At 39.4% G+C, this 14,654-nt stretch overlaps 1 protein-coding gene across 2 annotated transcripts in view; it reads left to right on the forward strand.

Moving 5' to 3' along the window:
• Positions 1-364: 364 nt before the first annotated feature.
• Positions 365-14,654, forward strand: part of COL15A1 (collagen type XV alpha 1 chain) — a 125,353-nt gene continuing 111,063 nt past the window's right edge. For both annotated transcript variants that reach the window (XM_033081819.1, XM_033081826.1), the window contains exons 1-2: positions 365-658; positions 782-864. In XM_033081819.1, coding sequence (XP_032937710.1) covers positions 648-658; positions 782-864 — 94 coding nt within the window. In that variant the 5' untranslated portion in view covers positions 365-647. The remainder of the gene's footprint in view (positions 659-781; positions 865-14,654) is intronic.

A 14,654-nucleotide genomic window follows, 5' to 3' on the forward strand; every position in this document is an offset into this window, starting at 1 on the left:
AGAGCTTGTCAGAGAAAAGGGTGTACTTCAGAATGTCTCTGTAGGTGACAAAATCTGTAAGACAGTGCAGGTGTGTGAATGCCAGGTGTTTGTTGCCATTTAACTGCTGCTCTTCCTGCTCTTACCTTCAAACTTGCTTCTGATAAAGTCTGGCTAAAAGGGCAGGAGAAATGCCCATTCCACATAAGAATTTGTACCACTGCCTGTGTAAGGCTGGGCGGAAGGATGCTGGAGGTCATATATAAAATATGGGAGCGGAGGCTGTGAGCAGGCGGGAGAGCGGGAGGGGAAGCTGGAGAAGCTGTGCCACCGCCTGTCAGGGGACAGAGCAGTTAAAGACAGGGCTGGGTGGTGACAGCGCTGGGATGCTGTGCAGCACTAAGGGGTGTCCGTCCATAAATACAGTAGGAAGTTTTCGGCAGTGGTCTGACAGGAAAGTCTGCACGGAGTCGGATTTCAGAGCTGGAGCAGTGAATTGCAGTGAGTCACACAGAGAGCCTGAGTACTGCCTTTGTTCCACTTGTGTCTGAACGTTGGAGGAGAAACAGCAGGCTCCAGTTTTTATTAATTTCTTATTTTCACAAGCATAAAACTCATGTGCACTGCACTTTTTCCTTGCTTAAGCTCTTTCAACTGACTTTCAGAAAATGAACTCATGGTAAGAACTCTTGCTACTAAATTTCACTTTTTCTTTTTTCCCCCCCATGTGTTTCTGTGTTAAACTCTGGTCTCATTCTCCCTCCTACCCCACCTTTTTTTTTTTTTGGCACACCTGCTCCAGGCATGCCTGGTGGACCTGGGACTTGTCGCTACTGCTCTTTGGCTTGTCAATCCATGCTGGTGCAGCAGCTCAAATCATAGAAGGTAAGGCTTCTCCAAATCATGTTTATAAATTGAGAGTAAGTGTGAATTTTAAGATTTGCTTTCCTAATATGGAAAGGGAATCTACTGTTTCAGATCTTCATTTTCTCTGCTGCTTACTTGTTCATCATTTCATATAGGAAAGCTGCTGTGAGTTAGGAGCTTAAATGCCCATTCATTCTGGGTGAGGGTAAATAAATACATTGGTTCTCCAGCTCTAAGGTAGCCTATCATGCCTGCTTTCTCAATATATCTTTGGAGTGTAATAATTAACAGAAAGTACTTTGAAGAAGTTCAGAATACTGAATGTTTTTATAGTTAGGATAGCTATATGTGTCACTGTGGGAATATCAGGAATGTACCAGGCATGCTGTGAGTGCAAAGACATAGATGTGTTGCTTGTTCCAGTGCATAGAGATTTCTCCTGGTAAGAGTCTGAACAAATTGAGATTTTCTAATCTCTTGAGTTAAATGTTTAGTTTTACCAGTCCAGTCGTCATGGACTTTCAGTGAAAAGTCTTTTTGTAATTTCAGATCATACGTTTTTGTAACACAGCCAAATTCCTCAGCATCTCTGGAAGGCATAGCCTTACATTTAACTAGTGAGAGAGAATACTGATTTAAAAGTTTACATGCAATTTTGAGAAGAGTGAAAAAGTTTCACATATCACTTTGCCATTTGAAATGGTGATATTTACACCAAAAAGCTTCTTTAACTCTTGTACAAAAAGAGTTGGAATTTATTATATAAATGTGAGATAACTGTGTGATAGGAGCATTAGAAAGTATTGATGGGAAGTAGATACCACACATGAAGACTTTAATGTTACTCAGGTTGTTTTTTGCCTTTTTAATTGACACTGTCAGAGATCTCTGACACTTTGGCAAAGCCCTAGGTAGTTATTTCAGTAGGAGAAAAGGGCACAGATTAGTTATCAATAAAAAATTCCATAGGTACAGACGAGAAAAATGTAATGCTGTATATTAAATGTAATTAATTAAGGAAACAAACTGAAACCAGCTCTTAGAATTAAGAAATGTATATCTGAATGGTGACTGATATATAATACATTGTCTATCCACTGGACGCAGATCAGGTGAAAATGTTTTTCTTGAGCTGATGAATGACAGTGCATGAGAGGGGGAGAACCAAATTTTGGCGCACACAAGCTAATGAATAGAATATTATTAGAACTACAAGTAAAGTGACAAAAACTGCCAATATTTATTTGACAAGCAACTTCTCTTTTGGTGGATCTATGCTTGTTTCTATTACCTGAAGACCTGGGTTTTTAAAAAAATTTCCTACCTGTGAAAGTCAGATCAGCTGTCAGAAGTAGGAAAGATAATCCCTATTGTTTCTGGACAGTTTCTTCCAGTGCAGACTTTTGCTGCTGCTGGAAGGACTCCTAACCATACCATGAATGAAGGTCAAGTGGAGTTATGGGAGTGTCCTAAGATCACTGGAGACTTGGAGACTGCTCTGGGAATATGTTCCTTTGTGATTGTCATGCCCTAATATCCCATACTCGTTTGCCTGTTAATACAAAAGTTCCTGTTCCCAAATGTTTACTACATTTTTTCACAGCTGATTTTTAAGTGTTTGTCATAATGGGGGTCTCATTCTTTCCATTACACATGATGCTTGGTTTAAATTATTTCCTCTTCTGATATCAGGTGTGGAACACCAGAGACAGGAATAATATTCCTTCCCTTCTGGTGCTGCAAATGCATTAGTAATATAAATTCTACCTGTAACTGAAGAGTTTCATACTTCAAATCTTCCTAAGTCTAACTATTGAAGAAATGACCTCATTTTCCCTTCTCACAGTTCCTTTCAGCAGTAAAGTGCACAGTAATAAACTGTGTATTTATGAAAATGTTTGGAGACACAGAGAGATGAATTGGCCCTCTGGTATTCAGGCCTTTTGCTGCTAAACATGTGCCCTATCCAGTGTCCTTTTGGTCACTGTCTCCTTCTAGGTTACTGCTTTCCAGGATTCTCCAGCCCAGTGAACAATGCTGCACTGCTTTTTTGAACCTAGCTCTACCCTACCTACCCATAGCACAGATTTGTATCTCTAAATTTGTCTGAATGAAAGAGAAGCTGTGAATGAGTCAAGGTGGTTTTAGAGGATTGGTGCAGGTGCCTTCTGTTGTACCATTGTGCTGGCTAAAAGCAAAAGGAGAAAACATACCTTGAGATGTTCCCAAGATGTTTAAATAATGGCAAAATTGTTCAGGGATTGAGGTATTCACTGAGGGATGGGGAAGGAGTAACATTTTTTACAAACCTGAAAACGAAGCAGTGACCCTCAGAGTTTAGAAGAGAAAAAATTGCCATCTTTGCCTTCACTGTCTTTGTCTTCACCATCTTTTTCTTCTTGTTTTCCCCAGGGGAGCACTGAATTGTGGAGCAGGGTTGAGGGTGCTGAATAAAAGCCTCAGCAGATGTCCAGCAGAGGGCCTGAGCTCTTTCATGACTTTGGGAGAGATACTAGAAAGACTAGTTAGAAAATTTTAATCAGTTTCCTATCAGGAACAATGTTTTGGCCAAGTCTTGTTTCTCTTGAGGAAATTGTCTAGTTATGATTATTTCCTACACAGAAAAAAGGGAGGGGAGCAGGGGAAGGAATGATGGGAAGTTGTAGGCTTGTAGGGAAATTTCAGATGACAGTCTTAAATTGTTCGAGAATTTCTGGGCTCTAACTTTTTAATAAACTTGTGAGACATTGGGCCTTTTCTTTTAGTAGAAGTGTTGCTTCCATTTCCAAGTCCTAGAATGTCTGGCTACAGCTCTCGTGGTAGAATAAAACAGAAAACAGGAAATAAGAAAGTATATAAAAACTTATCTTTGAAGTGATGAACTATTGGTTGTAAAACAAATACCTAAAATTTTAAAACATTTAATTCAAAACTTTGAAAATCAGTTGCATGGTCTGCAAGTTGATGGAATTTCGTCATTATTTCAACAAAATATTTAAGAAATAATGTGACCTTGCTTCAGAGTGAAACTGAACAGGAGTTCTGAAATCTCAGAAATTTCTGTGGGTTAGAATGATGAATTTTACTATCTCTCTTGGAAGGTTTTAGTCCATTTCACTGCAGCTAGCTCTGCACATGTGCAAATAGGTAAGGAATAAAATGTTTTCTTCCTCTTCACCCAAATGTAGTGTCATTTGAACCATGGAGAGTTTTTGCAGCTTTTCTCTTGTGTTCACAGAAATTATGCAAATACAGTACCCTATTCTTCCTGGGTTTGTGCAGGACTGAAGATATGTTGGTTTTTTAATTAATTACTTCATCACTTGCTTTGGTCATTTGACAATGAAGAATGTATCTATCTGTTCATAAAAGCATGGTCAGTCTTATCTTACCTGGCACTGCCTTGCTGTGCAGGTACTTGGCCCTTAATTATGTATCTCTGCTTACACTGATTGCCCTGGCTGCTTTCACAGGTTTTGCTTCAACAACAAATTTAGTGAACAGAAGGTACCCAGACCACAGCCCTGAACATGCTGGCACCCAAACTGTGGACAGACCTAAAGTTAGAAAATCTCAATGCTAACCCTGCTGAAGTTTGAGTGATAAACTCCTCCCTGTGACTTGCTCTGGCTTCTCGCAGAAGTGACATTTATTCTTCTAGGCTATCTAGGCATTTATCAGTGTTTCTCAGTTCCTTACAGTCAAACCAGTGCCTGCATTTAAAAAAATACAGAAAAAATGTTTAAATGTGTGTGTGGTTCTGCAATTTATGTTATGTTTATGAGCTCTAAAAGAAGCTTTACAAATTTCTCTTTGACATCTGGGTTTCATTATTAGCCAAGCTGAACAGCTCTTTCTTGGCCTAAGTAACATGCTTAGCAATAGTTTACATAAAGTAAATATTTGTCTCTTTCATTGGCCCTCTGTACACAGAAAGGCTGTCATTAGGCTGTTGACATAAACTTTGCACTCCTGACCTGCTGAGTTTAATGGAGGAATCCTGAGTTATTGACTTCCATTGGCTGATGATCAGCTGGTGTGATTCTTACAAGCAGCGAACCAGAACTTCTCTTCACAGGGAATTGACATAATGAGTATAAACAAATTTGTCCATACATCTAAAATCTTTTTTCCACCAAGTACTTACTGTATGTGCTCTGAGTGTCAAATGTGTGCAATCACATTAGTGTAGTAGGGATGGCTCAGCCCATTCTTTCCAAAGACAGGACACAATTACAGTGATAAAAAAGCAGAGTCCTCCTTAAAGAGAACTCAGATGGCATTGCAATCCTCTTGAACCAGACTGAGCATTTGGACATCATCAAACTGCAATTGAGTCTAAATTGAATGAGCCACTGTGATCCTTCAGGCACGTCTTCAAGCTGTCACCAGCTGTTGTGCATGTTTTTAATGTGGAGCTGAGCCTGATTTCATAGTTGATAAAAGGCCTTTCTATGCAAAACATTGTAATTTACAACAGAAAATCAGTTGGTTTCAGTTGGGGTCGTCTCTTCCAGTAGCTGAAGAGATTGGTAACACCAGTAGAGCAAACCTGACTTAGAAAATTTGTTCCATTCTGTCACTTTTCTAAATGGATTCTTTTTCTGTGTAACACTCTCTACGTGTTAATTCTCTTGAACAATAAACTACATGCTTCCTAAGCCACTCTACCAGGCAACAGAAGATGTTTTTAGCTTTTTATTTTGGGGCCTCAGAAGAGGAAACCAGCTGGATATAGTGCTATAATGACTGTCTTCATTTCCTCTCTGGAGGCGTCCTTGGGCACACTGGAAGTCTGGAGAAAGCAGTTGTATCCACGGTCTTAAATAGAACTCAAAATCACACTTGTGCTTACATTTTCCATTTGCATTTAGATTTGAAGGATCATTTCAATAAATGAGCATCAGGAGGAATGATTTGACTGCATTACTTATGTTTGGTACATTCAAAGGGTTCCAAAGAACATAATTCTAACATGTTAATTATGAGATCAAATGCTTGTTTTGGAGGCTGCCTGTCCCTTTGGCTGTGATTTCTTCCCCTTTGCTGTGCTAGCCATGGATCAGTTTGGTTTTTCTTGTAGTGGTATCTCACATGTGACCAAATTAATGCAGTAGCTTTGCCAATACATGCAAGCGTGCCTTGGCTAGAAAGACAGCAAATTTTACATTTTACTGAAATCCGATTGCTTTATTTAGGCTGTCATTAATGGTAGCTATTTAAGAGAGTATGTCTATTTATCTTCATTAATTTTAAGTCCTCAAACAATCTTTTCCCGTTTGGCTGACCCACACAATTACAGCAGGTTCATAAAACAACAAAACTGTGGTTAATTCTTTTCATGAAACTTTCCCAACTCTACCTACTCCTGCTCCCAAACCTAAAAAAAAAATTCACAGATGTTGCAGAGAGTCAAATGCAGGTAGAATTTTCCCAAAGAATGAGTAAAGTGAGCAAACCTCAGTTTTAATGTATTTGCATATGAGCAGCGTGCAATAACAGATGTATTATTCAGGATATTTTCTGGTCAGAAAGCCTTGGGAAAAGCAACTGCCAGAGCTGAATGAGTCCTGAAAAAGAACAGCAGTATTTTAAATCATTTGTGACTATCTCACAGCCCAGTCTGAGAGGAACTGGGGTCTGTACCAAGTTTTCCTGAAGGGTTCTGAGAAGAACCAGGGTTTTCTGGAGGCACTCAAGTGTGTTTTATTCCAAACATTCAATCAATGGAAGCCTAAATCTGGTAATAGTGATTCAGCAATGAGATTTGAATATGAACTGCCTCATCACTCATGGTCTTTTGCTTCATCTTTAGTAGAGAAGACAAAATATTAACAAGTAAGGGCTTCAGCCAGTTCATTCCATATTTGGGAACCTCTTGGGTCTTATGACTCTGGGTCTGCCTCCTCTACTGCCACTGAATCCACTTCTTGCTGGGAAGAGTTACCGCAGTAACTCCTCAGGTAGGGTTAACTTCCAGACCTATTAGTGACATATCTTCCTCTGAACTGTGAAATCGAAGTTCCATACATAGTCATGATGTCTGGCTCTGCTTCTTTGGAAAGCTGAATATAGCTTTTGATTTCCTCTGTACTTTTTTGGTGAATGGTGTCTAAGAGTGCATTATAGCATCTATCATTACTCATTGCATTTCATAATCACTATCATTCTTACAAGTGATACACATAACATAAGGAGAACAGAATCCACCTAGAAATAATTTTAATTTTATGCTGCCTGCTAAAGAGTAAGTCGATGACTCTTGAGAGAACAGTGCTCCAAGAAGTGCTTCAGAATCTCCTGTAAGCTGTGGATATTTTGATCAGGGTGTAACTGGGGTTTGCTGAAAAACAGTTTCAAAACATAAACCTGTGTAACATCCAAGCTCTGAGTTGTCTGTGATGATATTTCACATAAGTAAATTCAAAAAGTAAAATGAAACATATGACGGTTGGGAACAAGGTCAGGTAGCATGGCAAAAATATGGAGACACTGTCTGAGAGTATGGGAATGAACTCAGGAAAGTCAAAACCCATTTGGAATTAAATTTAGCAAAGGAAGAGAAGAGCAACAAGAATGACTTCTACAGGCACACCAGCAACAAAAAGAAGATTAGAGAAAATGTGGATCTGGTGGAAAATGAAATGGGGCAATGAATATAGTGATGGGATATGGAAACAGCCCAGGTACTCAATGCTTCCTTTGCCTCACTTTTTACTGACTAGATTTCCCTCCAGGACACAGCCTCTGGGAAAGTCTGAAGCATGAATAGTCCTCCATTGAGGCAGACTGAGAGAAGGAACATTGAAATCAGTTGGGTATCTGCAAGTTCACAGAACTGCATGAGACACATCCACGTGGGCTCATCAAACTGGCTGATATCATTGAGACAGAACTTTGGAATACAATCTTTGAAAGATTGTGGTGATCAGAAGAAGATTCTGTGGACGGAAAGAAAACCAATGTCGCTCCTATTTTCAAGAAGAGTGAGGAGCAGGACCTGGGGACCTACAGGCTGAGCAGCTGACCTCAGTTCCTGGGGAGGTGTAGGAGCACATAATTGTGGAAACCATTCTAGTAAGGATGAGGTTATTAGGAGTAGTCAGTAGTCAGTAGTCACTTCACTTAAGTGGAAAAGGGAAAATCTTGCTTGGGAGTCTCATAGCCTTCAGCAATGAAATAACCAGCTCAGTTAAGACAGCTGATTTTTGGTCTTGTGCAAGACTTTCAGCACAGTCTCCTGTAACATTCACATAGATAAACTCTTGCAGTAAGGATGAGATGAGTGGGCAGTGATTTGTATGGACAGCAGTCTGGTTGGAAGTGTTGTAATAAGTATGAAGTGCAATTACTGGGTGCCAGTTACCACGCCGTTAGTGTGCTACCCTGTGGAGCATACTGAGACCAGCACTCCTTAACATCTTCATTCACAACAGGAATGATGTGATAGACTGAACCCTGAACATATAGGTGGAGCCCGGTCCTATAAGAGCGATCCCGTCAAAAATTTTGCAACATGCGCATGCCATGCTCATGGGAAAAACAGGCAGCTAGAAAGAGCAGATCTGTTTGGGTTTGGAGAAGAACTGTGTAGCTTTTCTAAATTTATTGTTTTCTCTTCCTTGAGGGCACCAAAGAAACTGAACCTGGTGGCAGTACGTATCAAGGCCTTTCTTCCCCACCATTATGCATATACACTGTATCATAGTGTATTTGATGCCTTAATTCACTAACTAACAGCTGTCAAGCATACACTGCAGGTACAACATTTCTTGAAATATATTAATTTAGAGTTGTTGCTGCTTGTCCCTGTCTTTCTTTCTGTCCCACAGAAAACTTCTGGCTCAGCGCTGTCATTGTGCATGAGAAGGTGAATCTTCAGGTGTAAAAGAGTTGTTGTGGATAATTGAAACAAATGTGCTGGTGGCTTGAGTAATCAGGCATTAATGTGTACATGGTGGTCTACAAAGCAAACTGAGGGGAAAATTATGCAAAATCTAAGACTTTTCTAGGAATCCTCTCATATTTGGAATTCCTAACACCAAAAGATCCATTGATCAGGAATCCTTCTTGCCAGTGCAGCAGCTGCCTCACAGAGGGAGGTGTGAGGGCACAGTGCCTCCCCACAATGAGGATTTTCACTTCTGCCATCCCGCTTTGGTTAGCTATGGACTAACTTAATACACTGCGTCACTTCTGCGCCTGAGATGCTTTTTTATTCTCAGAGGGCCAAAGTCTTGGCTTTTCTTAATCTTCAACTTTCCAAAGGCTGTTCCAATTCCATCTGTTTCAGCATTTTGCCAAGCCAGCACAGCTCTTGACTGGGTGAGGCAGAACCACTCATCTGTGATGAATGCTCCACAGTAGTGCTGCCACTTTGTGGTGCTCGTGGGTATGGGTATACATGACTCAAGCCCTTTCATGCTTTTCACAGTAAAAAACAAGCAAACATTTCATCCTGTTCAGGCTAGCCATGAATGTGGTTTAACACACATGGTTTGATTTTTTTTTAGTTTCTGTCTTTAGTCTCTTTCACATGCGATTACAGGAAAGGTATGAAACACATACAGGTTTTGAAAGTTTTGTCAGCTGAAAAAAATCTGGTTCTTGATCAAAATAACTTATTAGTTATTGTAGAGAAATTATATTATTGTAAAATACTTATCTGAAAGAGTTTTACTTTTTAGTACTCTATAAAGTATGTCATATTAGTGTATAACTTCATTTGTTTTTACCAAACCATACTTGACTAAACTCAAGGTACTGCTTAAGGTGGCCCTATATTATAATCAAGGCTTTGATTCTACGTGTGTATTTCTTGTGGGGTTTTTTTGTATGTTGGGTTTTCAAGGGCGGGGGTTTGGGGGTGTAGGGGTTTTTTTCTGATGCACTTCTAGTGAAATTTATATCTATCACGAGATGCAAATCTGACAAATGAGTGCACATGGCAACTTTCTGTTCCAGAGATATGATGAGTGGGGAAGTGGGGGTGGTGCTCAGTGCAAGTGTAAACATTCATAGAATTTCAAGGATGCTTTCTCAGTGGAAAAATAAACAAACCATTGGTGATCTGAAGTATTGTAGCTCCTTTTTTACACTTCTCTTACAGAATTTTAAAAGACAGAATGGAATTGTGGCAACTCTGTTACTGTTTTGTCCGCAGGAGCTTTGACTTATTCAACAAAGAAGTTTTCATTAAAAAAATAAGTAGGGATAAAGTTGCTGCTCCAACTAGTAGTTAATGCAGACACTCCTGAGTATTTACAGTATGAGTGTTAAATGAATACCTGCTTACGAGCCCTCTGATATACTGAAACTATTCATATCTTAAGTGTCTAAGACATATTGTTTCCAGACACACTGCAGAATTTCCATAAAGAACATTCAAATGAAGCTACTGTCTCATTTAGCTCCTGTGCAGTCAGCAGAACAAAACCTCATACTAAATACATTATTTAGTACGAATGCCTAAAAACCACTATGGGGAAAGTATACAAGACTACCCGAATACCTTGTTTTGTCCTCTATTCTACGTATAATTACAATCGAAGTATTTTGAAAATATTAACTATCCCTGTGTGACATGTTTATCTGATATGAACAAAAGGTTTTCCTGTGTCTGAAAACCTAGCTCTGCTGTTTCTTCATGGATAAATCTCTAAACCTAGATCAGTGCAACACAAACAATGCAGACTGAAATAATGAAGAAAAATGCATGTGGAACAGTCTGTTAGAATGACACCATCATCAAAATGGTTGACAGGTAGCATTTATTTCCTTACTGAGGAAGCTGTGAGGTAGCTGTGTGTCTCCAACTTCCTTCAGCCTTTCCATTTTTGATTCAGTATCACATTTTGTCCATTATTCATTTTTGATTCACAAAGTAGAAGGAGCAAACTTTGTGTTTTGAAACCAGAAGAGGCAGGGCAACACTCAGCACTTGTCTCCACATCCTCTTACATCTGCACAAGGATCAGAGAGGAACTTGGTCATAATGCCTGGATCTGTCCTGAAGTGCAATGGATCAGTTTGATGGGCTTCAGATAGGTCTCTACCTCTGTAGTGCTCATGAAACAAAGAGTTGTCAACTGCTAGTTTGCTTAAAATACATCTCATAAGTTGTAGGGAAAGCCTAAAGATTGAGGGTCACATTCAGGTTATCAGCAGATTTCCCAAACTGAACCTGTTTTACTGCAGTTTAGAAGCTTAAGACATTCTTCATCTGAGGATGAAATTTCTGTTAAGCAGCTAGAATAGCCTGCAGTGTACAGCTTTTTTTTCCTTTTTTTTTTTTTACATTCTCTCTCTCTCTTTACTGGCATATCACCATTTTCTCAGCTGTTTCTGTTCAATAGTCTATTATTGTTGACTCGTAGATCCTAAGTGTCTCTCTTAAGAGCTTCAGCCACCCTGTACCTCAAGAAGTTTCCACTCCTGAGTAAGGTGGTAATGTAGTCCTCATTATCACTATTGGAATGGTGGTATAGACAACAGAGGCATCTTCTACCTTCTCAGAGGATAAAACAGAGCAAAAGAGTAAGTAGCAGTCAAAAGGTGCAACAAAGGAAATCTTAATTGAATAAGCGGGGATAAAAATCTTCACCATGTCAGCAGTTAACTTCTGGAAGAAGTTGGCGAGAGGATTTGTGGAATCTCCATTCTTAAAAATATTCTAAACTTGACTAGATAGGGCTCTTAGCAGCATTATTCTTCAGGATAGCCCTGCATTGTGCAACAGATTGGATTAGATTACAGTAATTTCATGATTATAAGCTGCAACATTTTGACTAACATTTTGGTCCGAACCCAAAGTGCGGCTTATAATCAGGTGCGGCTTATATACAGACAAAGAACAAAAAGTTGCTGTTTTAGTCTGGAGGACAGGTGTCTGCTGAGAAAGGCAGGAACTTCTCTTTGAAATGGAGAATGTAAACCCCCTCCCTCCAAATTATTAGAATTTTGAAATCAAGGGGCCTTCAGGCAAAAATAAGGGAATTAGGAATAACAGTTCTTTTCTAGGGAAATTAAAATAGAAATACAGTACTACAAAGAAACAAACTCCAAACCCTGACACAGACAGAGTACAACCTGACACCCCATCAGACAGGGTGTTGGTAGCAGTCCCATTAAATGGTGGCTACATCCTCCTGCAGTGACAGATGTGGCTCAGTTGAAGCAGTGATTCTGTAGAAGGTGCAGTTTCCCTGCGGAGGTTCAGTGGTGATATGGAGAAATCCGGTTTTCCTCTGGAGTCCAGTGGAGAAAGGGGCTGCCTTAGTGTCCCAAAACCTCTGTTTTTATCTTGGTAAGAAATGTTGGGCTCTTCCCCCTGGCTGGACCAACTGCCAATGGGATGCAGTAATTTTAATAGTCACACAGTGGGACTCAATGGGCCATTAGCAGAAAATGACTCGCTGGAGGAAGGATGGGTTGTGAAAAGATGAAAAACAATGCCCCACCTGGTTTCAATGGATGGCCCATTAGCAGAATATCTGCCATTGAGATAAGGATCACTGCCCCCACCCTCAACAGATGGTGATAGAACAGATACCTTTTATCACACTCTGTATTGTAATGTGCGGCTTATAGTCATGAAATTACTTTTGCAAGGCTCTTGTAAACTTTTTTTCTGTGATTTTTGGAAAGGGAACTTAAAATTGAGCTTTATATAATTAATTTGTTTCTGACCCTCATTGTCAGTGCTGTGATCATGGAAAAGGGCAGTCAGAGATGAGGAGAGTGAATATAGTTAATACTAAGAGACCTGGACTGTGTTTGGCTGCCTTAATCCCTTGCTTTTTGTGAGCCTTGTTAGAATAATCAGAGAACTGATAAGATGTTAATACTGATACCCAATATCTGTATGGAATCAAATTACCCTTTTCCACTTCATACATTTGTCTAAAGATAGGTCAAAGCATATGCCCTTTCCATTTTCCATTTTTCTCTTTTTTCCTTTTTCTCTTTTTCCCTCTTTTCCCTTTCCTTTTTCCCTTTATCCATTTTTATTTCTACACTTCCCTCTTTCTCCTCCCTTTCAATTCCAACTTCTGCTTCTCATTTTGTTTTGTTTCGGAGTTACGTAGAATGCTTTTGGGAAAACATTCTTGGAGAGGAATATGTTACTGTAACCTTATGATTTCTCATCTTTCCTCATGGTCCTGCTGATCATGAGGCTCTTTAAACAATGGTTCTCCCTTTCCAAGAGAGGAGAGGTGAAAGGTTTTTTAAATTTAAGTGTCTTGTTCTCTGATCTTTCAGGGGCTCATGGTCAGGCAGGCTACACTGACCACAAACTCTGTGCTCCATCCTTCCCTGCAGCTGTTTGCTCCCAGTCTCAGAAGGGCCTGTCACAGTGACTACAGTCACAAACTTCAGCTTGGGACAGAGGCAGACTGTACCTCTGCATTAATACAAGCAAACCTGTTATTGTCATGACTGTGAAGGCATTTGCTCCTGACTTGTTGTCCTTCAACTAATGCACAAGATCAACTCTCAATATAAAAAGGCAAGTCTCTGATTTCAAGAAGTACTTCTCAAACTAAAACACACTTGAGCATGGACACATGTCTAAAGACAGAAAATTAAAAGCTGTTATATTAACTATATAAGATCAATATAATGCATAGGACCAATCGCATTTTTTTGATGTCCTGAAATACAGAAGAGTATGGAGGATAATTTCCCCTCTTCCTAACTCCAAGACATAATTTGTTACCTGGAGTTAGTTATTTTAAACAGCTATCCTATTCTATCTGATAGGCTTGCCTCAAATTAAAAAAAAATAATTTCAGATCCCCAGAAGACTGTCCTAAATGGGCCAGAGTCCTAGAATATCAATGACTCTGTGTGCTGTGATTTATTGTTCTGATTCTGTGTTATTCCTGCATTATATATGCCACAGAAAACAGACAACATTATAATTTTGGGTAATCACTGAACATTATGAAAGGTTTCCACCTGCAGTATTAATGGCTATTTTAATCTTGAAACCAGCAATGAGTCCTTGCTGAAAATGGTGCTTTATTCAGCTTTGAAAAGCTAATCTCAGGCCTGTAGGATCAAGGCTTGAATAAACAAAAAAGAGTGTGCTACAAGATCAAGAAAACAAACTCATATTTCTTCCCTTAGAGGCCAAAGATTCATAAAATGCAGTAAAACCTAGCAAGATTGTACTATCATTGTCTATACTGCTCTTTCCTAATTTTAACTCAGAAACAAATACAAGTGTTCTTCCCTAATGGAATTCATTCTGCTGGAAGAGACTTGGGCCTGGATTAGTTGTGATATAAATCACTATTAAATTCCTATGTGTATTTCTCATTATGTAAAGTTTTACAGACATGTGAACTTGCAAAGAATTAGTTGGCAGAATTCTATCTTTGAAGACTACGAATCCCTGGACTTAAAAAAAAATTCTTTATGTCTTCTTATTAATCTGATTATTTGTTTCTCTAGATAGAAGAAAGTTTTGACATTATTGTTTGACATTCATGGTTTTTCTTCATGTCATGAATATATACATGCTCTTAATATATACTTGGGAAGATGTTACTGCAGTTTTCATTTTCTTGATAGCAGGTGTGGGCTGTCAGAGAGCACCAAAGGCAGGCTGCTCTGCAGTGGTCACGGAGCAGGAAGCCAAACATCTGAACAAGTGACCCCACCAGCAGTCCCACAGAAAGAAAGCAAAATGATCAGAGTATGCTGGCAGCCAAGTCCAACCAGGAGTCTGTATCATTGCACAAGTCCACAGTGATGAGGAAGCCAGGAAACCAAGCCAGGAATACAAGTTTTTGGGTAAAGCT

Source organism: Catharus ustulatus, chromosome 1 (genome assembly GCF_009819885.2).
Source record: "Catharus ustulatus isolate bCatUst1 chromosome 1, bCatUst1.pri.v2, whole genome shotgun sequence".
Lineage (NCBI taxonomy): Eukaryota > Metazoa > Chordata > Aves > Passeriformes > Turdidae > Catharus > Catharus ustulatus.